The following is a 22,645-nucleotide window of genomic DNA, read 5'->3' on the forward strand; positions in this document are numbered from 1 at the left end:
TGGGGTATATAAAAAAGGAAGGGAAAATGAAAATTGAAAGAAAATGAGAGAGAAGATGAGGTGGAAAAAATAAGGGCTTACTTTTCTATCCCTTAAAGAAGGGGTTTTGTTTTTTCTCACCTAAAAATTTCAGGTAAGGAGAGGAAGGTTGGAGTGAATAATTTTTACTCAAACCCCTATTTTTGTCCACGTATGCTCATTATAGGTAAGGGAGATGTTCCCTTGGAGTTGCTCTTATGAGCATCATTTATACTGTGATTTATCGAAGATATCATCGTAAATTATCTTTTCAAAATAAATATTATTTTTCAAACATTAAGAACATTCAAAAAAAATTCCATATATCGTATTTTGTAATCGTATATTATACTAATTTTTATTATTTGTATATTACAACTAGAAAGGTTGTAGCTTTAATTAATTTTGAAAATTTAATTAAATTATGTATTAAACTATAATTTTTTGGGTCCATCCGATTGTTACCGTTTGAGAGACTTTTGACAAATGTTTAAATACTATTTTAAAGTATTGTAAAATACAGTTTCACGAACGATTTCAATTATTCTTTTTAAATAAAAATTTACCTTTTCAGTTTTATTCTAAATCATTCGACTCAATTCACAAATGTTTTTAAAACTGTGTTAACATTTGTTATTTTATTGTTAGAAAAAGTGTTTGGTGAAAAATATCGAGTCACATTATTTGATAACTTTTTTTTTGATATTTCTATATTTTAAATTATAGTATTAAAAAAATAATTTTAGATAGATTTTATGATGAAATATATGATAGTTTTTATTTTTCGTAAAAAATGAAAAAAAATTCTTACTAAAATATTGGAAAATCTGCTTTTCCAAACAATAATTATGAATTAAAAACTACTATCCGCAAAAACTTCTTCTTACATTTATCAAATAAAATTTCACCTCAAAAACTATCGTCCGGAACGTCGTCAAAATAGAAGCTAAGATTTTGTTGTTGAACAAGAATACAAGATCAACTTCAACTAAACTGATCTGTGTTCGAAATAATTGGAGCAATCTGTAATCGATTTCTTAGCAAATTCGATTCGAATATCGAATACGAGTCCGGCTCGATCCGGTTCACGAAGAGGGCACAACCAGAATTCACTCACCATACGCCCATTGACAGGGGTGACTACGTAATTATATATAACAATCAAACGCGACCAAAGGTTACAAATTTACATATAGATATAGTAACAGTATTGTGCAATCAAAGTCTTGATCAACAAACATATCGAGGTCCACAATGCATAAAATTATATAAACAACCTTTATAGCTGAAAGATACAGTCACTTACACATCCATACGCTCGCACATAGTTACACACACGTAAAAATATAAAGCTATGTCACGAATTAGGTGCCCCATCATATTCAAAGCTAGGTCCATTTCATTTGCATTATGGAAGACGACTGTACATATGCATGCAAATATGCAATCTTTATTTACTTGAATACGAAGGTCGTTGGGTCAAAGGTATTGCCTCTTTCAGATCATATGATTCATTTTTCGTCTGTCATTCGGGTCTTATGTTCGATCATCTTATTTTTTTGTTTTCTATGGGGGACAAATAAATGACATTTTAGTAGGGTTTTCGGGAGATGGGAACTACAAATCTAGAATTGTGGATTTGTATCTTCATTAAACAAACGTAACAAGTAACAACTCTACTACCAAACTGTCGTATTAAGAAAGTAGTACTTTCTAGTTAAGTATGGGAAAGAGCTGGCATGAGACCTATACAGAACACAAGTGCACCAACAAATTATTTTGATTATTATCAACATCAACTACTCTAATCATGAGAAAAGAAATGTCACGGTGATTAGCCATAATTAACAAAATATCAGCACAGGACTGCCCAACTTTTCTTCTCACTCCATTATCATAATTAAGTACTAACATAATTATAGTAGTAAAAGCTAGGCTGTTAGCTGGGTAAGGATAATCTTGTTTCCAGGAAAATGGCATATTTAAGTTGTTCTAGAATATAATTCCTGCAGTTGATAATTTATTTGAGTAATAATGCTTTAGTGTGCAATTATGGATTAATCTCACTAATCATGTATCTGTCAGTACAATAATACAGAATGGACCACTCACCAATGATTCATTTCATAAAAAAAATTAAAAAGAAAAAGGCACAACTCTCACCTATAGCATTAGAATGTTCTATATGTAACTCGTGTAACCGACCAGAAAGTTAGATACAACTACTGGTTCAGAGATGTACTCCTATGTATATCTCAATATTCCCTGTAGTATTTACTGTGTACGCAGATATAGTTTTTTATGTCTAAGATCTTATTTACAAATCTTGTAGAGGTGGTGTATTTAAAGCATTATCTTTTGTGCAGTCAAATAATCAAATAATGACATGGAAATATCAGCACCATTTAATTTTAAAGAAACTATAATAACGGTCCAAATTATCAAAAATAAGAATGAAAATTTAAATAGCACCCGGGGTACTAAATTGGATATAAAATGACATAACAGTTTGAGATAATTTGACTGAAAAAATTAATGCATACAGAGGTGGCTCAATTAATGATGGCTCTATTTTTATTGTTCAAATTATAATCCATAAACATAATACACATGTCATTTTGTACCCAATTTATTATCTTTAACATTTTCCAAATTTTATATTTAAACTAATCCTCATTTAACTCAAGATTAAAATCTCCTAATCCAAACAGAACCACAAGTGGAGATGCTTGGTAGAAGGCAACATATATTTAAATAAATAGGCGATAAGAGGAGGTTGTTAGCTAGAGGCAGGTAGAGATTCCTTATGCCAGATTATAAATATACCAGACAGATATATATGCTTGAGGTTGGGAATGTTGAAATGTCCTTCTTAAAACAAATGAGTTAAATCTTCATTTTCAGCTTTACTGGGTAGCTTTCATAAGGGTTATTTCTTGGGATCCCATCTGTTAAAGTAATTTACTGTAAAAATATCAAGAGATCATAGTAATAAAAGCCGAGAGAGGTCCCCCTATAACTCCTAGTACTAAAATTTAGAACATAAAAGTGAATTGCAGTAATAATGAAAGTACAAACAGCTAGATATTTAAATTACAAAATAAAAAAATGTTTTGAATGCAGATCAGTACTTGTGTACATCTCGATAGCTCATGCTTTGGCTTTACCAAAATGCACACGTGCACTAAGCTGAATTTATGGAAGAAATTGTAATCTTAAATTTGCCATTGTCTTGTTTTCAGAAATACAGAGATCTTTTCTCCTGCTATCTACAGAAGTACAAGCGCATATAACAACGGACCCACAGCCAGTATTACATTAATATACTGCTATCGACTTGCAAACACCAGAATCATATCAAATTGGATTTTATAGGCGTGTGGTGGACCTTGTATCTCACCATATTAAATTGTGGGTTTACTTTACTATGTCTTTAATATCATTTTCTTTTTTTTGCCTTTAAAGTCCACTTAAAATATAGAGATTATGACAAGAGAAAAGATATACAAGTGATCAGAGTTTTTCTGGTGTGCGGAAGGAGTACCTGCAAAAGCATTTCATGCACCAGAAACAAGTGTTCGCTTTGCATTCGCCAAGTTATTTACTTATCTGTAGCAGTTCCGAAGATGTGCTTTAGAATGTCCTTGACATTCTCTGCAATGTCAGCTTCTTTGCAAGAGGTGACAAACTTCACTGCAGTTCACCAAAATTCAGGAGTAAAATTATTTAGCAAAAAAAATTCAGGAGTAAAATAATCATGAGGGAACCTGTAACCATGTCAATTGTCATTACACATAAACAGGAATTGCACACCAAGTTCTCCATTGAGGTTCTGGGAGAGTTTGTAACTTATCAGAAATTTAATATATTGCCAAAAGAAGGATTTTGCCGAGAAAGGGGGCAAAAATGCTTATAATATATTGACTACAACAAATGATAAAATAAGATTTTAACGATACAATTGAGTATAACAAATATTATTTAATTTAGGCCATTGTCCCAAGCTTGCCGCTAACCCTTAATTACAATACCCCTCCTTTTTACATAATAGGACAAGCAGATAATTTAAGCTAAGATACATCATAAGATGCCCACTTCAAAAGCACCATCAGCTTTTAGTAAAATGATGGCCATATTTTGTTTGTTCTTTCTCCTAATTCATGAAAGAAAGAAACTAATGATTGCAATTTGCAAATAGCTGTTTTTTGTGTTAAAAGGGGGTGAATATGGTGAAAGCATCGCTAGTTGATTAGTAGGTAGATTAACTACACAAGCGAGCCCACTACACTGTTAAGCCAATGCGGTCCAGATAAGAAAGAATACATAAGCAGCCTGTAAGTGAGGAAATAATAATGAAGCAAAGCAAACCAACCCCACTCGTTGCCCACATTTAGAGACCCAACCAAAGGTGTTCTTATTTTCAGTCGGATATTCTTGACTCCAACTAACTCAGCTGCCAATTTAATACAACCACTACACATTTATCATCAAACCTATTACTCACATATTATGAAGAACAATGTAAGTGGAAAAGAGGACCAAGGAGTATCCATTTCAAGCACTCTTGCTATCTATTCTACAATCACATCAGTGTACGATTGACTCGAGACTTCCATAATATCTACACCTTACTTCGATTCGAAATAAGTTAAGGTACATCAAAAAGGTACCTATGGGAGTTAGCTTAACTTCTTATTTAACTAGAAAGCCAGCTAGTGAGAGGAAAAAATGACTCAAGTCCAGCTCTTATTGTACCGGGAGCAATTAAGGAAGTAGGACCTTTTACATGGAATCTGTCTGTCTGAAAGGGCATTCATGATACACATTTAACCAAGTAAAATGAAACAATTATGTATCTTTCTGCGAACTGAGAAATAAGTTTAGGCTAAATAACACAAGATTGACAAGTTAAATGACTATGGAGCTTTTTTTCCTAACATTAAACCTGCAAGTTTTGCAATTGGACACACTAAATTCTTCGCTGGAAAATAAGTCCATAAATGTTGCATAGCAAATTGCAGTAAAGAGAGACAAAAAAAAAAAAAAGATATTACACATCTTTTACATGCTTCATTACTCGGGAAAAATAATTCTTATATTGGCAACAAGTTCCCTTATTCCAGTTGTCCGTGTTTTCTGATTCCTGGCACAGCATTTACTGTGTCCAATTCTAGAACTCCCAGATTTATTGTGTACCAAAAAGAAAAAGGTTCCAGGTTCAATGTGTTCATATGTGTGTCTCCTAGAGTTGATGGTGTCATCGAACCTAATTTCTCAACAGCATGCCGGGAAACTCGCTAAAAGATGTTCAACTTCCTAACATAGAAGTACAACTTCCTAACATTTAGTTATTGTTGTCAGCCGTGATTCTCTGCCTAGTATGTATACAGTATTAGTACTATGGAATTTGTAGATGATATGTAGATGCCCCACTGCCACAAGAATCTGATATGGCCGGTGGTCAATTGTCAAAGTTATACAGCAAAATCAGAGTTGAATTGGTTGTGAACTTAAAGAGAGGGAAAATGTGTGGTTTGCATCTCTATATTAATATGTGACATGCTAAAAAGCATAACCTCTTATCCAAAGCATATGTTTAGCTGATGAAAAATGAAGATATATGAAGTCACTTGTCCCACTTATCTTAATCTACAGAGTTTTGTCCTGAAGTACCCAACAATATGCCATAAACAACTCATTGGCTGCTTTAACATAGATATGTTGTTGCTTGTGTTTGAAAAATAACCTTTTTGCTAAATGTGTTGATAAAATATGAGTGTACCAACAAAGACTACGGCGTTGCCTATGTGTATATCTGACTGAAGAATCAATAAAAATGGACGCACGAAATAGAGACACTTACCCCAAGGAATAACAGGGAATTCCCACCTCTGTTCAGGAGTTGTTATGACATATGAAGCGACCTGCATAAAATTGAAATCTCAGCAAAAAGAAAGTTAAAACACCGCTAATCAGCACTGGAAATTCAAAATAAGATATAATTAGTGAACATGCCAAAATAGACGCAGCAAGTGAAATGGGGGAACTGAAGAGGATTGATGTCTGCTCTTTTTCATAGCAAATATCCATAATATCCATACATGCTTCAAAGTTCACTTGTTCACCAACTTTTGCAACTCCCCTGATGACAAACGGCACAACATTTAAACTAGTGTCTCACCACTGTCAAGCTTAATTATGAAATTACTGAAACCTGCGATCTTTTGTGGATAAAGTATCTTACTTAAACTGAATGATAAGATCTTTAAGGAATATGAAAGCAGTATTTAATGTACCAATGTCGAAATCCAGTACCTTGGCAAGAAAAAAAGAACGCATTTTAGGAGAGCTTTTCAGATACAACCAAAATAATTACAGTTGCAGATATCTATGTTCTTGTTGTGTGTGTTTACCTGCAACAAGACCACCTCCTGCAAAATATCTTCATTTATCATCAGATTTCAAAATATAGAATCGCTCATCTAATGTTTATTTGAAAGAAGAATAGCTTACTGCTTCCAGAAAGTCACGAATTGTAAAATGTTGCTCCTGAATTGTCTTGTCACCCAAAGACTTCAATCGTTTGACAGATATTGGACCAGAATCATGTATCTGCAAAGCACGGAGACTAAAATCACCACACAAATGCATAAAACAAAAGAAAGCAAAATTTCACATTAATAAGCAAGACAATATTACTTTGCTGGAGATCCATATTGAAATAAGCGCAAACAGTTGCAGATTGCTTTCCCTAATTGGTTGTAATAGCCAGTTTCCGCTTCCTTTGGCAACCCTAAAACTTTTAACACACAAAAGCAATCGTTATACATTTCCACAACTAAAACAAACAAAAAAAAACCCACAAATTACAGTCATTATTACAAGACTGATGCATTACATGTTAGTATCGAGTTTAATTCCCACGCCTAAACATTCGATGCAACAAATTTTAAAGTATTACACACACGGTTGTGCTTCACTACAAGCTATATTAGTCAACAATCTCGACAAATCAGCTAAAAGCATCGGCTATAAATCACCGAATCTTAACGCTACAACAAATCACTCAACACAAATCATCCATCCGTGGATCGTGTTTTGTTTTGTAGACTAAATTAATTTGTATTGAACAAACACGACGCGTGCACACACACATATATGATCACTATCTAGCCAAATTATAAGTAAAAAAACATATTCGAAATAATTTGAAAACCACAAGATATCGAAAGATTGGAGCTAGTAAAATCAAATTTACCTGGAGAGAGATCGGCAAAATCGATCAGCGAAGAGTGACAAAGCGGAGTATTTGACGATCGGAGAAACTTCTAGTGTCTTTACAACTCGAAATCATCACAAAGCATAATATCAAATTTATGTATGCATTATATACAAACATATCATTTACAGTATATGTTTAGGTGAATAGGACTGATTTGATGAGAGATTGCGACATTACGTGAGCAGATTCGATTAGGAAGCCTAATACGCGAACCCGCATCTCTGGACTCATCTTTGCCTAAAATAAAATGGAGCGAAGAAATCAATTGTTGTTTTGGAGGGAATTTTTGAATTTGGTAATGTAATTTTGATGTTTACTCCTGTTACGTTGCAAACACCTTCGACCCCAATTAAATAGTTGGCATTTGTACTTCGGTTGATTGAGTAAAGATTTTGAAATTGGGAATTTGGTTGAAAAATGGAGATTAGTTTTGGATTGGGTCTATTAACTTGAAGATGATATTTTATTGATCGACTCAAATCAAACTAGCACATCTTTTTGGACACGAGAACGTGAGAATTAATCTGAGTAAGCAGTCATTTTTTATCTGCCTCCAGCAAGATAACTGATTGATTTTTTGGTTTTGTGTTTTTATTGTGTATTAATAATATTTTAAATTCGAATTTGAAATCAATATAAGACTCTTTGTCTTTTGTTTAACATTATTTTGGACATGTAGTTTGAGTCTAATATTCTTAACTAAAAATAAATCGAAGATGAGAAAACAAAAAATTGGTTGACTCCACTCCATTTGCTAACCGTTTGAACTTGACGTTGCCGTTAACGAACTCCAATTTGAACATGAAAAATTAATTGGTAACTCTACTCGGTAAAAGAAAACTTGACTTAAACTATAATTCAATAAATTTTAATAGGCTCACTTTGTTTACTATCGTAGCTATGGCACATAAAAGTACATTTCGATGAATGTTTATATAAGAGTTTATAGGCGGTTGAACATATACTATCCATTCACCTTTCTTACTACTATATTGTCCGTCGATTTAATTTGAAACTTATCTTTTCTAGAGAAATATTTTCCAACTAGTTATATTAAAATTGAAAGTAATAACTATCAAAGATAAATAGAAATTCACAATTATTTATCAAAGTTACATACAGATATACAATATATATACATCCCACATGTATACCAGCAAATTACATTATTATTTAGATCACTAAAAGCTCGTAGGATTTCTCTAACAGAACTACTACTATATATAAGAATCAATTCAAACAATCTTGCAATCTCATTTATAACATCAATTATGAGTTACTATGAAAAATTTGTAGTTGTGCGAACTGTGCAAGATGCTATCACCTTTACTAGTTGGGGCCTATGAGAGCAAGAAGAAAATTCTTGTAGTGACTAGATGTTTCGGATTGAACTGCATCATATAAAGATTTTCCATGTTTCTTCATGTACTCTGCTTTAATGTACTGCAGATCGATTTCGGCCCTTGTCACGATTACTCTGGTCAGGGTCGACTCATCTGTTCCAATGCCTTTCATTGCCTTCCGCAGCACCTGCAGGTTAATTCAATGTAATATTTTTTCACTTGTGTGAAGTTATCACGTGAAAACAATCTAGCATGTACAGGCCCAAGAATTACAAAAGTATGAACATATGTACTTTGAAGTAAACTCTTTACAAATGAATTTGTGTTTGGTGTACACTTTCAGGTCTCAAATACTTTGTTACGGTCTTTTATGATAACATAAGGAAATAAGATGTCAAAGATAAGATGTATAATAATTAAATCTTAATATAAACCTCAAAAATAAAATTTCCATCCTCAAATTTTTTAAGCCCACTAAATTACTTATCCAGATAATAAAGATGTCAAAATTTATACTTTTGAGAAGTTTGATTCTTCATGATCTGTTTTTTTTTTTTTTTGAAAAGTTCATGATCTGTTTAATATGCCAAATTATTATATGAGAATAAAAAAGGTGGCACTTTCAAAAATAAAAAGTTATCTGAATGTTAGTAAACAACATGCGGATGCAGCGTAAAAGTTGAGATCAAATGTGACAGATATATAAACAATAAACTGATACCTTAGCAAAATATTTTCCCGGATTCTCTGCACAATTTAAGATGGTTACAAGGGCGTACTCAAAGTGTCCAGATGTTTCACTCTTGACTACCTGCACCATGTAAAGATTTCAAATATATAAAAACTGTGATATACAATAGACTATATCTAATTAAAAAACCGTTACCTTTTCTAGAGATTTTTCATACAAGCGCTCGTAGGCTTCGCTAATAGCAGCAAGATGTGCCCTACTTCTTTCACTGAAAATGCGTCTGAATGTTTTCTCATCAGTTCCTAGTCTCTTTTCCCCTGCTTTATAAAGTGCTCTAGCATCGTTCCCGGCCATCATTTGATCAACTTCTGGGCCTTCATAACGGCTCTTAGTTAAATATTCAAGCAACATCTAGCCACAAAAAAAAAATACATCAAATCAAAATTTGATGTTGAGCTTATTAATAATAATTTTTTATATCACTTTCCCCAAATGTGATATAACTTGCGCATTTACGACTTTTACAAAAAGCTTTGCAAAATGTCAAAGTCACATACATGTTTATTAGCTTTGAGGATAAGAACACAAGTCATGTGACTCGAGAATAATTGTTCATTTACTAGAGTTTCCATGTAAGAAATAGGGTCTATGACTCTGCATATGCCTTATTACACTTACAGGTGTCCCCCCCCCCTCCCCCCCAAAAGAATCCCCCCCCCACACACACACATAGAGATTTGTAGCATTATCATTGCGCTTTTCTATATTAAATACTGACCTTTTTGTGATCACCATGTGCTCGATTTTCAATAGCATTCTCAAGATAAACCCTAAACATATTATAGTAAAGTGGTCTTAAGTGTTGTAATTGTGATGGAGTTCGAGAACATATTATTTCTGTGACAATTCTGAGATTGCCTTTTTCTTCGCTTAGAGCCTTCTTCAATAAAGTGGCATCACGGGTAGCTGGATCTTGCATCCAAAGTATGAGGGCTTTCTGCATTTAATCATTAAACTTTACAATCTCATAATAACATTATGAAGCATATATAGAGACAGAGAAATAATTTGTTAGGCTCTCAGAACTACAAGGTAATCATTCTTTTGTTTCTCTAAACATAGTCAAAAAAAAATAATTGTCATAAATTTAGAATCATACATTTCAGGAGATAATGTAATAAAAATGAAATCATATTGTACCTTGATATCACCACTTAGCTCTGAAGAAAGTCGTTTACTAAGTTCTTGAGAATGCATCATTCTATACTCTTGTTGGATGAGACCACGCTGGGTCAAATCACGATGGGCTAGTATTTCGATTACTTTTGCAGTGTCACAACCAAATCCTGAGCAATCAAATAAAAAGTTAACAATTATATATGATCTCATGTTCCTAAAAACTCTTATCCATTTCCCAATCCTCATCATATAAATTATTGTCTAAAGTGGATCAATATAGGGTAAAAGGGTAACATGTTTATTATAACTTATTCATTCATAAGGTAATTCTATCGATGAACCAAATGTAAAATATCAATATTCTGATTGAGCTGATGTTTAGTCATGTGATAACGTATTATTAGTGTGTGGTAGTACGCATGGGCGGATCATAAGAGGGGCTCGGGTTGGCCCCAGCCCGGGTGTAATTTTAGGCGGACCATTAATATATATACACGTGTGTTAAAGTCCAGCCCGGGTGGAAGAAAAAGAAGAGCTCTGTTATAACCCAGCCCCTAAATTATTTTTGCTTCTTTAGCGATTTAACGAGATTGTATACAAAATTAAAAAAAAAAAAAAAAACAACTCTCCTGTGTCTTGCTTGTCTTTCTTTCATTGGACAAAAAAATAAGTTAAAAAATACTCCCTCCGTCCCCCTGAGTTATATACATTGGGGGACGGGGACGCGGCACGGACTTTAATGCTCCCGTAAAATATAGTTCTATAACTTGTTTTTAAGATTTTTCTTCTCTGTATAAAAGTTTGAATGTTATATTTTTATTCAGAAAAAGAAAATTTTAAAAATAAGTTGTAGAATTATATTTTATAAGAGCATTGAAGTGCGTGTCGAGCAGTGAAAAAGAAACGTATAGAATTAAATGGGACAGAGGGAGTAGGTAGCTCTTCTAAACTATTACACGGATTGTGTAATACTCTCTCCCTCCCATTTAATTCTGTACTTTCACTATTTGGCACGTTCTTTAATGTTTTATAAAATATGGTTGCATAACTTATTTTTTTAAAAAAATTTCTAAATAAAAATGAAATAGTTAAACTTGTATTCAGAAAAACATATATTTAAAAATAAGTTATAAAACTATATTTTAGAGAAGCACTTTTAAGCTAATTTGCAAATTTTTTAGCTTGCAAAATTTTATTTACTCCAGCCCGGGTAGGAAAAAATTCCTGGGTCCGACCCTAGTAGTATGCTCACTTTTTATACTAAAAAAAAGCAAAACTTCCGTGTTTACAAATTACGGGCATAAAAACTATTCATATAACATAACAATGATATCAGATACCCAACCTACGAGTAAAAATGTACAAAACAAGTCCAAAGCCAACCAAAAGTTCAGGATGATGCGGTCATCACAAACTACATTCACGATTCATATATCAAAATCAGTAATGATATGATCAAACAAATTTTCATGCACTAAAATACAATTCCATGCAGTCTTGCACGTAAAGATCGTCGTATCTTTTTATCATATGATAAAATCGGATTGAGATAGTTACCATAACAATGAACAAGCAGTCACAACACAATATCAAAAATGAAAACAATAATTACATATAATTTTTTTTCATTAAACCTGAGAAATCAACATGTCATTCATATAAATATCTATACACAAACACAAAACAAACACATAAATGGCTGATATGCAAAAATATAGCGTGAAGGTGTCAAAATACACCGTAAGAATAATGTATTTTACCCTTAAAAGCTTTGTGTAAATGATGGGCATCATCACGAGGGGAGCTTAAATTCGGAGGCACCGACACTGTAGACATCTCCTTCCTTTTTGTTAATGTATTATTCTTCGATTTTGTATCTGAGTATGAGATGAGATTTTGGCCGGGGATGATTGATTAAAAGGAATGTTATTGTTCAACATTAAATGGCGGGAGGGACATTTGTATGGCTCAACTCATTTTTCAAAATAAATTATTTTTTATTATTGTGGTGAAAGATCAATTCAAGTATTTTGACTTTTATTTATTTTGTCTTTTGATCATCAAACTTCTTGATTTCACATAGTAGATCGATAGGATGTTTCCTTGCAAAGTGATTAAATATTTTGCATGAGTTTTACTTTAAAGTTAAAAATAAGTGACAAATAATCATAAAAATTAGCATGCTATGATTTTTTTTTTGAATATTTAATTTTAATTTTATAACTTTATGTGATAAAAATTAATATTATCGTTTAATGGATAAGTTATAAAACTTATTTTTATTATAGGTTGTTCATTACAGAGTATAATTTAAATACACCATTCTTATTTTAAATTTATCACTTTAAACTAATTTAAATTATAAATTATTATTCTAAATTTACTGGATGAATTCGGGACACTAAAAAAGATTTAATTTAAAAAGAGTGGTTGTCATTTGATTTGGGATCATGATTTTACTAAATTTTGATATTGTTGTAGTATTAAATATTTAAATGAGTGATCAAAATTAAAATAAGTGGTATATTTTGCGGTCTAAAAAATGTGTGAACAAATTTTAAAAAATAGTAAATATAAGTAATTTAGCAAACAAATTATTAAAAAAAACTATACATTAAGATTTATAACCTTTTGCTAATTTTTGAAAAATATAGCAAACGTTTTGAATTCACAAAGTAATGCCTCGATTTTATTCATATACTAGTTGAGATTTTATTCATATACTAGTTGAGAAGCCGAGCGTTGCGGCGGCTTATAAAAATTATATTAATGATTCAATATTAATATTTGTAGAGTACAATAATTTTGTGGTTATCTATAAAAAGTATATTAATGATTAAAAATTAATATCTGTAGGATAAAATAAATTTATATTATAAAAATCTTGATGTAATACCAATACTAATATATAAAATTGCAAAATTTGGACTTTAATTCATGGTGAAAAAATGAAAATAAATTTCTACACGTAATTAACAATTTAAAGCATGACGAATGTTAATTTTATTTGTGTTTTTTTAAAAGTAATCATGTTCTTACATTGTCACATTCCTCCAATTTTTTTAGATTGAGTGTGCACAAAAACATCTAACTTAAATTCGTCATATGACGGTCTATAACTACCCTTGTGTGTAACAACCTTTATTTTTTAATACTGTATAAACAGCTCTCACTTAAAGGTTGCTTGAACGGAGCAAACATATAATACATGAATAATATTCACCTGTATACAAAATAAATCATATAAAAATTAACAAAAACAAACATGTCCGATGAATAAAACAAATATTATAAAAGAATAACCAACAAACATACATCACTAATAGTTAATTTATTGATATCATCCATCAATATCATGTGAAGACTATATTCTTCATCCATCAATATCATGTGAAGACTATATTCTTCTTCCGTGTTTGGATTTGTTGACTCCCACATAGCGGTCTATAACTACCTTTGCTTGCAACAACCTTTATTTTTTTTAATACCGTATAAACAGCCTTCACCTATTGTTGCAGAAGAACGGCACCACCGAGTTAAAAATCGAGCAAGACAACTATCAACAGAGAGAGAGGTAGGATTGTGGTATTGAGATTTGAGAAAGAAGGTTGTGTTTATATGATCCAAAACCCCACAACCTACAGGGTATTTATAAGTGCAGAGAGATTTGTGTGCTACTTTTTTCAAGCTGCTATATTCCATAAATAATCTGAAATAAAATCAGATTCTGAAACTTGCTTCTAATATATTTGAAATTAAAAAAGATATTTCTAATTTTTGATATTTTTCATCCGAAAATTCCAAAAAATTAAAAAAAAAAAAATAGAACGAAGCGATATGAGATGCGTCACCTACACGCCCCTCGCTTCTCCTTTATATAAGTATATTGATGATTTAAAAGGGATTTCCTCGTAAATAACCAAATTTAAAAGAATTTTTATAAAAATACTGTCATTTTTTAAAAAAACTTGTAAAAATAGTATGCTCTAAAAAAATTTGAAAAAATACGGTTGTTGCATATCTGTAAAAATACTATGCTCTAAAAAATATTTGAAAAAATCTTAATAAGTGATTTGCAATATGATTGTAATTTCAAATATAAAAAATTAGTAATTTTGCTAAGGTTCAAATTATTTATATATTAATATCAATTATTATTATAATTGTCATGTCATGTTATTTCCCAATATTTAGATTAATAGGATTGTTGAGGGAAATCTCAATAATTTTTTATTTTATCGTACTAAGAACATAAAAAGGCAAAAAATATACACATTCAAAACGTTAATATAAATATTTAGTGATTAGATTCATCAAAATATATTTAATATAATATAAAATAAATGTATATAATTATAACATCTAAAAATATATAATTTAATATAAATTTATTTCTAAACTTAATTTGGATTTGAATAGTGAATTAAATAATAAAATATGCATGATAATAAAACAATAAATATACATAATAATAATGGTAATACTCTCTCCGATCTTAAATATCTACCTTTTGATTTTTTGACACGCATCTTAAAGTGTTTTGACTATATAATTTAAAAAATTATATTTGAAATTTTTTTTCTGAATAAAAAATATTATATCAACATTTTTATTCAAAAAAAAATACTGAAAATAATATTTCTAGCTATGTGGGGAAATAACTTTAAAAAATAAAAAGTCTGCTGAAAAGTCAAAGGCAGATAAGGGAGTAATAAAATGGTTGCATAAATCAGCGTAAACAAATAAACAGAAACAAGAGCGCAAGCGAATTGAACGGCCCAAGTCCAGTACTCACGAATTAAGGTATGTCTGATGAAGGCTGCACTAATAAAATAGGATCAAACTGTATATGGTTTTTTGTCCTTTTGGGCTTCATGTTTTTGTCCATGCATTTCAAATTACGTATTTCACAGTGTCTTGCTATTTATAAAAATAATTGTTATTTATGTTGATTAGATTATAGAACATTATCTTTAATGTATCATGTATTTAAAAATATTCTAGAAAAAAATAAATTTAAAATCACTAGATCATATTTTATCCAATTTTGGAGATGAGGCCTTGTTAAAATAATATTATTTACGAAATTTTATTATATGAAAAAGTGAAACATTACTTTTATAAATAAAATACCCTCTCCGTCCGTCCTTTTGATATGTATAAGTTTGTATTGGACACGGAGACTTAAAAATTGTATAAAGTAAGAGAAAAGAGAAAAAAAATGTGTAAAGTAGTGGACCTATCAATATATAACTGATAGATTTGTAAATTTATCAAAACTTTATTCTTGTAATTTTAATAAGTCTGGATTAATGCATACATTCACCTATTTTTATATGATTGAGTTATTTGAATTCTTATAAATTTATTACTCCCTCCGTCCCCCTCATTTGTTTACATTGGGGGACGGGGGCTCGGCACGCATTCTAATGCTCTCGTAAAACGTAGTTCGGTAAATTATTTTGAACTTTTTTTTCTTCTGTATAAAAATTTGATGTTTAAATTTTTATACAAAAAAGAAAAAATTTAAAAATAAGCTATAGAACTATGTTTTATATGCGCATTAAAATGCGTGTCGAGCAGTGTGAAAAAACTGTAAACAAATGAGGGGGACAGAGGGAGTATATTTTAGTTCATATTAATGGAAAAGTTATTTGTTATGTATTTTAGATAATCTTTTTATTTTTAATTTTTATAAATATGTATTATTTGACAAATTAAAAGTACACTACGAAGATGAAAGTACAATTTATCTATCTGGATCGTAGCATGTGGGGAATAAGTTGCATATGATGGATAGTAGATGACAATGACAAACTCAAATCCGACGCATTAATCTCTTAATCATATATATACCATCTCACTCACATGTTTAATTACATATATGTCAATTTCATGTCTACGTCTGATATCTAAATTTAGGGTCTGTTTGGGATTGCTGTTGAAAATTGCTGTTGCTGTGAGTAAAAGTGCTGTTTAAAAAAGTGCTGTTTACAAAAGCGGAGGCTGTTTGGTAAACTTGATTTCAAATGTGCTGTTTGAGTAAAAGCTGAAAACAAACTGTTTGGTAATTTTTTTGTTAAACAGCTGTTTAGAGTTATAATTATAAATAAAATAATATTTTATTAACATGTTTTGGGGTTCTATTAACAGTTGTAAAACTATAAAATATTGTTTTTTTAAAATTTAATTGATTATTTTGTATGATGTATGAGGTTTTTTTAAAAATATGCTATTAATATATATAATTTTAAGTAATGATATAAAAATCATATTTAGAATATAAAATCATATTGGAATAACCAATAAAATTTATGGCTTTTTATAAAAATTACGGTATTCTATTTACAAAACTATATAATTTCTGTAAAATATTTTCAACAGTAACGCATCATTTATATTTTACACACAAATATAAAATAAAAACAATTCCTTATTAAAAACATACAATATTTTTTATGTGATTTAGACTACTTCTATTTTATTTAGAACACCAATATTAATTCTTATATTCATTAAAAAATTATATAAAAATCTATAACATTTACCAAATATACTACTTACGTTTATTTTATATATAAATATATAATATTCTTCTTCAATTAATACATATTACTCAACAAATTTAATTTCTGCCTCTATATTATAATAAAATTTTTTTAAACAAAATTTAATAACACCATAAAGATATAACCTTAAAATTCATTTAAACAATATTTATTTCAAATGTTTTCATTTAAATATTTATTAGAAAAAATTCAACAATCATCATGTGTAGCCAACAATAATCCCAGAATATAATAAAACATGTGTTATATATGTGTTTTGTTATTTTGTTTTAAGGGTAAACAGCTATAATATATTTTATAAAAAATAGTTGCTTGTGTCAGGGTTTGATGTTGGGGTCTGTAACAACTGCGCGCAACAGCTGCTTTTGTGAAAAGCAGGGGTATACCAGCTTTCTGTAAAAGCTGCTTTTGGACAAAAAGTGTGGTTAGAAAAAGCTGTTTTAGACTTTACCAAACACTTTTTTACAGCGGTTTGAGAAAAAGCTGCTGTTGTGGTTTGGAACCACAACCCCAAACAGGCACTTAATGTAGGCCATTGATACCATACGAGACACTCAAAACATGTCGACTTAAATATAATATATCTCGGGGGAGGTTCAAAAGAGACGAAGCCTTAGCGAGAGACATGAGAGACGTGATTTCTATCCGTTGGATCAGTCTTGATCTTGCAATCAAATTAAATTATCTACATACTGTATAAATACAAACAATTTCGTACAAGGGCAGTAGATGGAACAATTTGCACTGTTAAATTTTTCATACGTATCTATGTATGTATCGACTGCAGCATTATTACAAAACTTTCCTTTATTAACGAGATAATGAATATAATTAACTCTCCTTGATTGATTCTCATGTCTAAAGTATAATTTTCCTTTTTGTACGTAGCAATTCTCGTGTCAGTTTGGCTACCCTCGTATCAGAAGCTTATTTTGATGGAGAATAATCAAGCGAATACTGAAGAACAAAACAATTCTGGTTCTATTGATTCTAGAACCTCTCTGCAACTTTCTTCTACATTTTTAATGGTTCAAACGCCATTAACAGAAACTCGGAAATCTACACAGGGTACTCATTCAAGTGAAAACTTAATATTGAATCAAACCCCGTAGACCAGATTCATGACTTCTGATCATGCGATAGTGAGGATAGAACTTCTACAAGCAAACAAGGTTTAACCCTAACAATGGGTTCGATTTTTTGTTCTATTCATGTTTCATATAGTATATGATATAGAACCCTAGTTCATTACATATTTTTCATTCAGGGCCTTATTCTTTTATAGGTTTTTATAGAAACAACCCATTTGAAGGTTCTTGTAGTTCTGATGGTTATGATATTGATTTAAAAGATCTATGCAAGGACTTGATTCCGGAATGTCCTCCTGGGTCAAAACCATTATTAAATCAACGATTTAATTTCATTCATAAAAGTTTTCTCTACTACAAAGATTATGGGAGATTGTATGGGTTTGATGTTCGTCGATCAATTGAGAGAAGTGATAAAGATGGGAACACCACAATAAAATATTTTGTATGCTCTAGGTCAGGACGATGAGATAGTAAAGATCAAGAAACAGAAATCCAAAGAAGGAGGACTGTATGTAGAAAGTTCGAATGTCCTGTTGAACTATTCTAGAATTTTGTGTGTGTGTGATAGGCTTGTTTGTTTCTCCCTAGTGTTCTTATAGAGATTCTGATATTATTAAGAGATTTGTATTAAAGTTTTACCATATTAAGAGATTGTATTAAAGTTTTACCATATTTACAGTGTACATTAATGCATATGTTTACAATCCATGATGTATGCATCGTATTTAATGATTTTAAAATTTGAATTTTCTTTTCCTTATTTATGTTTGTGTAATGCGATTTGCTTGCTACAAGTGAGTTCATTTCCATTCTTTAGGATTCTCTTCGGAATCTTACCTCCAAAGTTAATGTTATAATTTAACAAATAAAGAAACAACTTAATAGAATTTTTAATCTCAAATAATAAAATATTTAATTTTATACTACAATATTCAAATATTTAATCTTACACCGGAACACTAAAATGAATCCATGATAAAATAAGTGAAAATATAAACAGATATGAAAATTGTATAAAATTGAAATTTCACAATATTTACTCAAAAAAATTATATTAAATTTTATATTAGAACAATTTATATATTATGCACAAACCTAAATATTACGAGCAAAAAAAGGTTCTAGATCTCTCATTACAACCTTAGTATTTTTGAGAACACCTTAATGAATCTCCATATTAATCAAGTAATAAATTTTAAAAAAACACAACTATATATTTTTATTATATGGATACGTAACACCTTAAAGAATCTCTATGAAAGAAGATATTGAATTAATATCTAAGGAACACCAGAAAGAATCTTGTAAAAATAACTTAGTAATTTAATATTAAAAAGATATAAATTAGTAGATAAAATATACTACAACAGTAAAGAAATAATGAGATTTTATTCTTCAACTCAGAATAGTAATAAATACAAAAGATTTTGCGGATACTAAAAGTAGACCTTATTGATATTATTATAATTTTAATTTTTTTTGAAAGCATTTAATATTAAAATATATAATTATTTTTATCACTTTCCACGAACACATTATAAAATTTTCATATAAATTAAAATATTAAATCCTTAATACAAACTTTTTCAAATCTCTATTCACCTTCCCAAAAAGTCCAGATAATTTTTCTCACATTTTTAATAATAATAAATTTATGAGAGATTAATTTGAATATCTTTTGAAGTATTTATTTTTTGAAAATTAATAAGAAAAATATTATCTACTTTTAACGGATGGTAAATAGACATTATTGGTTGTGTTATGTATTTAAAAAAAAAATAAAAGTACTAATTCAACTTAAATTAAATAAAAATGCATCATTCTTAACACTCCATTCACGAACACCTTAACGAATCTCTCAATTATACCTTGCCATTTTTAATCAAATTATAATCTTCAACCACTTTTAACCATAGATTTTTCATCAAAACTTTATATTTTAAAATATATTTAAAAAATAACAAAATATATTGTGCACAAACCTTTGAAAAAGATATTGTGCACAAGCCTTTGAAAGAGAATTCGAATGAAATTTTTTTAAAGAACCCCTTAATGAATAAAGTTATAAGTATTTTATTGAGATTCTTTTAAGGGTTTTACTCGTTTAAATTAAATTATTCTTAATTATCATTATATGTATTATAATCGGTAGAATCTTAATTAATTTATCACTAATAAATATTATATTAAAATTAAATTCGACCTATTTTAGAATCTTAATGTAATGGTTCTCCTATGCTAAGTCCGACATCAAAAAGAATTCTATTTTAATGATTCTTCTATACTGATATAAATAATTTAATCTATTGTAATGAATATTTGATTAAGATTTTTTTTACTATAGAAAGAGATATAAAATGTGAATAAAACAATATAAAGAATCTCATTTAAAAAATAAAATACATTACGAAATCAAAAAAATTAAAATATGATGATGTAGTTTGGAGGATAATTTAATATATGATTTCTATAAACTTTCGAAATATATTTTTATTTATATTTTCTAATTATAAATTTATTGTTTATGTCAAATGATTTTTTTTTTATAATTTATGATTCTTTATAGTGTTTTTGATTCTTTAATCTCATAGGTGTTCGTGTATTCTTCAGTTTTTATTAACGTCTCCTTGGAGGAATATATTTTTAAGTTCTACTAAATAAAATAAATGGAAAACTATTTCGAGGAATATTATAATGAATCTTGTTAGATATAATTGATGATTACTAATGTTCTTAAAGTTTGTTTTAGAACAGGAATCATCAGAGTTTAATATGGAAGCTGATCAGAGTCTAGTAAAGTCTGACAGAGTTTGATAAAGTCTGACAGAGTTTGATAAAGTCTGATCAGAGTTTACATAGTCAAGACTTGACAGAGTTTACACGTGGAAAGAGCTCAGAAGCGGATATACTTCAAGGAAGGATAGAAGCTGAGGAGTGATTTGCTGACTATGGAAACTAAACAGAAAACTGGAGCAATCTTTGATTGATAGATTTATTAGCTGATTTATAGGATATCAAATCAGAGATTGATTTTGTAACTGTGTCTATATAAACACAGATTAGGGTTACTCTATAAGAGTTGAGTTATCGAGTATATTGTTAAGAACCCTAGCAGCTCTTAGTGATACAATATAAATCACTGAGAGAGTTTTTGTAACCTTCAAAGCTTTGTGAATATAAGAATTTATTGATTCCAATTACTCATATTGTCTTACTGTTTTACAGATTGTGATCACTATATCATATTATATAGTGAGTTTATAGGACCTAACAAGTGGTATCAGAGCCAGCTCTGTTAAGAATACTACAGTGAGATCTTAAACACAATCATGTCTGAAAAATCACAAGCTTCATCCTTTAGAGTTCCAATCCTTAAGGCATCTGAATATCCAGTCTGGAAAGAGAGAATGATAATATTCTTAGACTCTGTTGATCCAGAATATCTTGACAGGATCTTTGATGGACCACATATGCCCACCAAGCTCTCTGTTGGGCTTGCTGATGAACCTCAGAAGATGGTCCCAAAAGAAAAGAAAGATTATACCCCTGAGGACATCCTGTCAATTAGTAAAGACTCAAAGGTGAAACACCTTTTGCACAGTGCTCTTGACAATGCAATGTCTAATAGGGTAATTGGGTGCAAAACTGCTAAACAAATCTGGGATGCTCTGGAAACCAGGTGTCAAGGAACTCAGGCCATTAAGAAAAACAGAAAAACAATCCTTACACAGGAGTATGAGCACTTTGACTCAAAATCTGGTGAGTCTCTGACAGATCTGTATGACAGATTTGTCAAACTGCTGAATGACTTATCTCTGGTGGACAAGGAATATGATCTTGAAGACTCAAATCTCAAATTCCTTCTGGCTCTTCCTGAAAAATGGGATTTGAAAGTCACCACAATTAGAGACAATCTTGATCTTGGAGAAATGTCTCTTGATGATGTTTATGGAAGATTGAAGACTCATGAACTTGAAATGGAGCAAAGGAGCAAACGTCATGGAGGAAAATCAAAGTCTGTTGCTCTGAAAGTTCAAGAGGAAGCTGCTAAGAGCAAAGGAAAAGCTCATATCACAAAGTCTGACATTGAGTCATCAAACTCTGATGACTCAAACTCTGATGTTCCCTCAGACTCTGAAGAAAGTGATGATGAGATGATGCAGTTAGCAGCATTGATGGTGAAAAGCTTCAAGAAGTTGGCCTACAAAAAGTTCAACAAAGGCAAAAGTTTTTCAAGAAAAGACAGAAACTCTGACAGAGTTTATGACAAGAAGAACTTTAAGAAGAATGAGGGCAAAGAAGGAAAAGCTGGAAAAGCTGACAAGTATACCTGTTTCAACTGTGGTGAAAAGGGACACTTTGCATCTGAATGCAAGAAAGCCAAGAAGGAAAAAGAAAAAGCCTTTATCACCAAGAAAGGAAACTGGACAGATACATCTGATTCAGAAGAAGAAATCAATTATGCTCTGATG

General features: G+C 30.3%; 2 protein-coding genes across 3 annotated transcripts; both read right to left on the reverse strand.

Moving 5' to 3' along the window:
• Positions 1–3,007: 3,007 nt before the first annotated feature.
• Positions 3,008–7,723, reverse strand: LOC108222129 (cyclin-J18). Of its 2 annotated transcripts, XM_017396037.2 has the most exons (9): positions 7,478–7,722; positions 7,277–7,353; positions 6,718–6,817; positions 6,532–6,630; positions 6,432–6,449; positions 6,263–6,333; positions 6,034–6,160; positions 5,882–5,942; positions 3,008–3,711 (listed from the first exon to the last, which is right to left on the reverse strand). In XM_017396037.2, exons 1-9 carry the CDS (start codon positions 7,529–7,531, stop codon positions 3,620–3,622), a joined length of 699 nt encoding a protein of 232 aa, XP_017251526.2. In that variant the 5' UTR covers positions 7,532–7,722; the 3' UTR covers positions 3,008–3,619. The 2 variants fall into 2 exon arrangements, with proteins under 2 accessions (XP_017251526.2, XP_063938398.1); XM_064082328.1 differs by lacking the exon at positions 6,432–6,449 and having other exon boundaries at positions 7,478–7,723.
• A 648-nt stretch (positions 7,724–8,371) lies between these two features.
• Positions 8,372–12,419, reverse strand: LOC108200469 (annexin D5). The gene is made up of 6 exons (XM_017368642.2): positions 12,274–12,419; positions 10,535–10,680; positions 10,113–10,331; positions 9,530–9,745; positions 9,365–9,454; positions 8,372–8,830 (listed from the first exon to the last, which is right to left on the reverse strand). Exons 1-6 carry the CDS (start codon positions 12,347–12,349, stop codon positions 8,630–8,632), a joined length of 948 nt encoding a protein of 315 aa, XP_017224131.1. The 5' UTR covers positions 12,350–12,419; the 3' UTR covers positions 8,372–8,629.
• Between the last annotated feature and the right edge of the window lie 10,226 nt (positions 12,420–22,645).

This window comes from Daucus carota, chromosome 1, assembly GCF_001625215.2.
Source record: "Daucus carota subsp. sativus chromosome 1, DH1 v3.0, whole genome shotgun sequence".
Lineage (NCBI taxonomy): Eukaryota > Viridiplantae > Streptophyta > Magnoliopsida > Apiales > Apiaceae > Daucus > Daucus carota.

Excerpts from the sequence above, each read along its gene's own strand:
- LOC108222129 (XM_017396037.2), bottom strand. The coding sequence starts at position 7,531 with ATGAGTCCAGAGATGCGGGTTCGCGTATTAGGCTTCCTAATCGAATCT. Across the intron at positions 6,161-6,262 it reads GATCTTATCATTCAGTTTAA|GGGAGTTGCAAAAGTTGGTG; the intron begins GTAAGATACTTT and ends GTTTGTCATCAG. Across the intron at positions 3,712-5,881 it reads ATTCCCTGTTATTCCTTGGG|TGAAGTTTGTCACCTCTTGC; the intron begins GTAAGTGTCTCT and ends GGTGAACTGCAG.
- LOC108200469 (XM_017368642.2), bottom strand. The coding sequence starts at position 12,349 with ATGTCTACAGTGTCGGTGCCTCCGAATTTAAGCTCCCCTCGTGATGAT. Across the intron at positions 9,746-10,112 it reads CACATGGTGATCACAAAAAG|ATGTTGCTTGAATATTTAAC; the intron begins GTCAGTATTTAA and ends TTTTGTGGCTAG. Across the intron at positions 8,831-9,364 it reads CGGGAAAATATTTTGCTAAG|GTGCTGCGGAAGGCAATGAA; the intron begins GTATCAGTTTAT and ends ATTAACCTGCAG.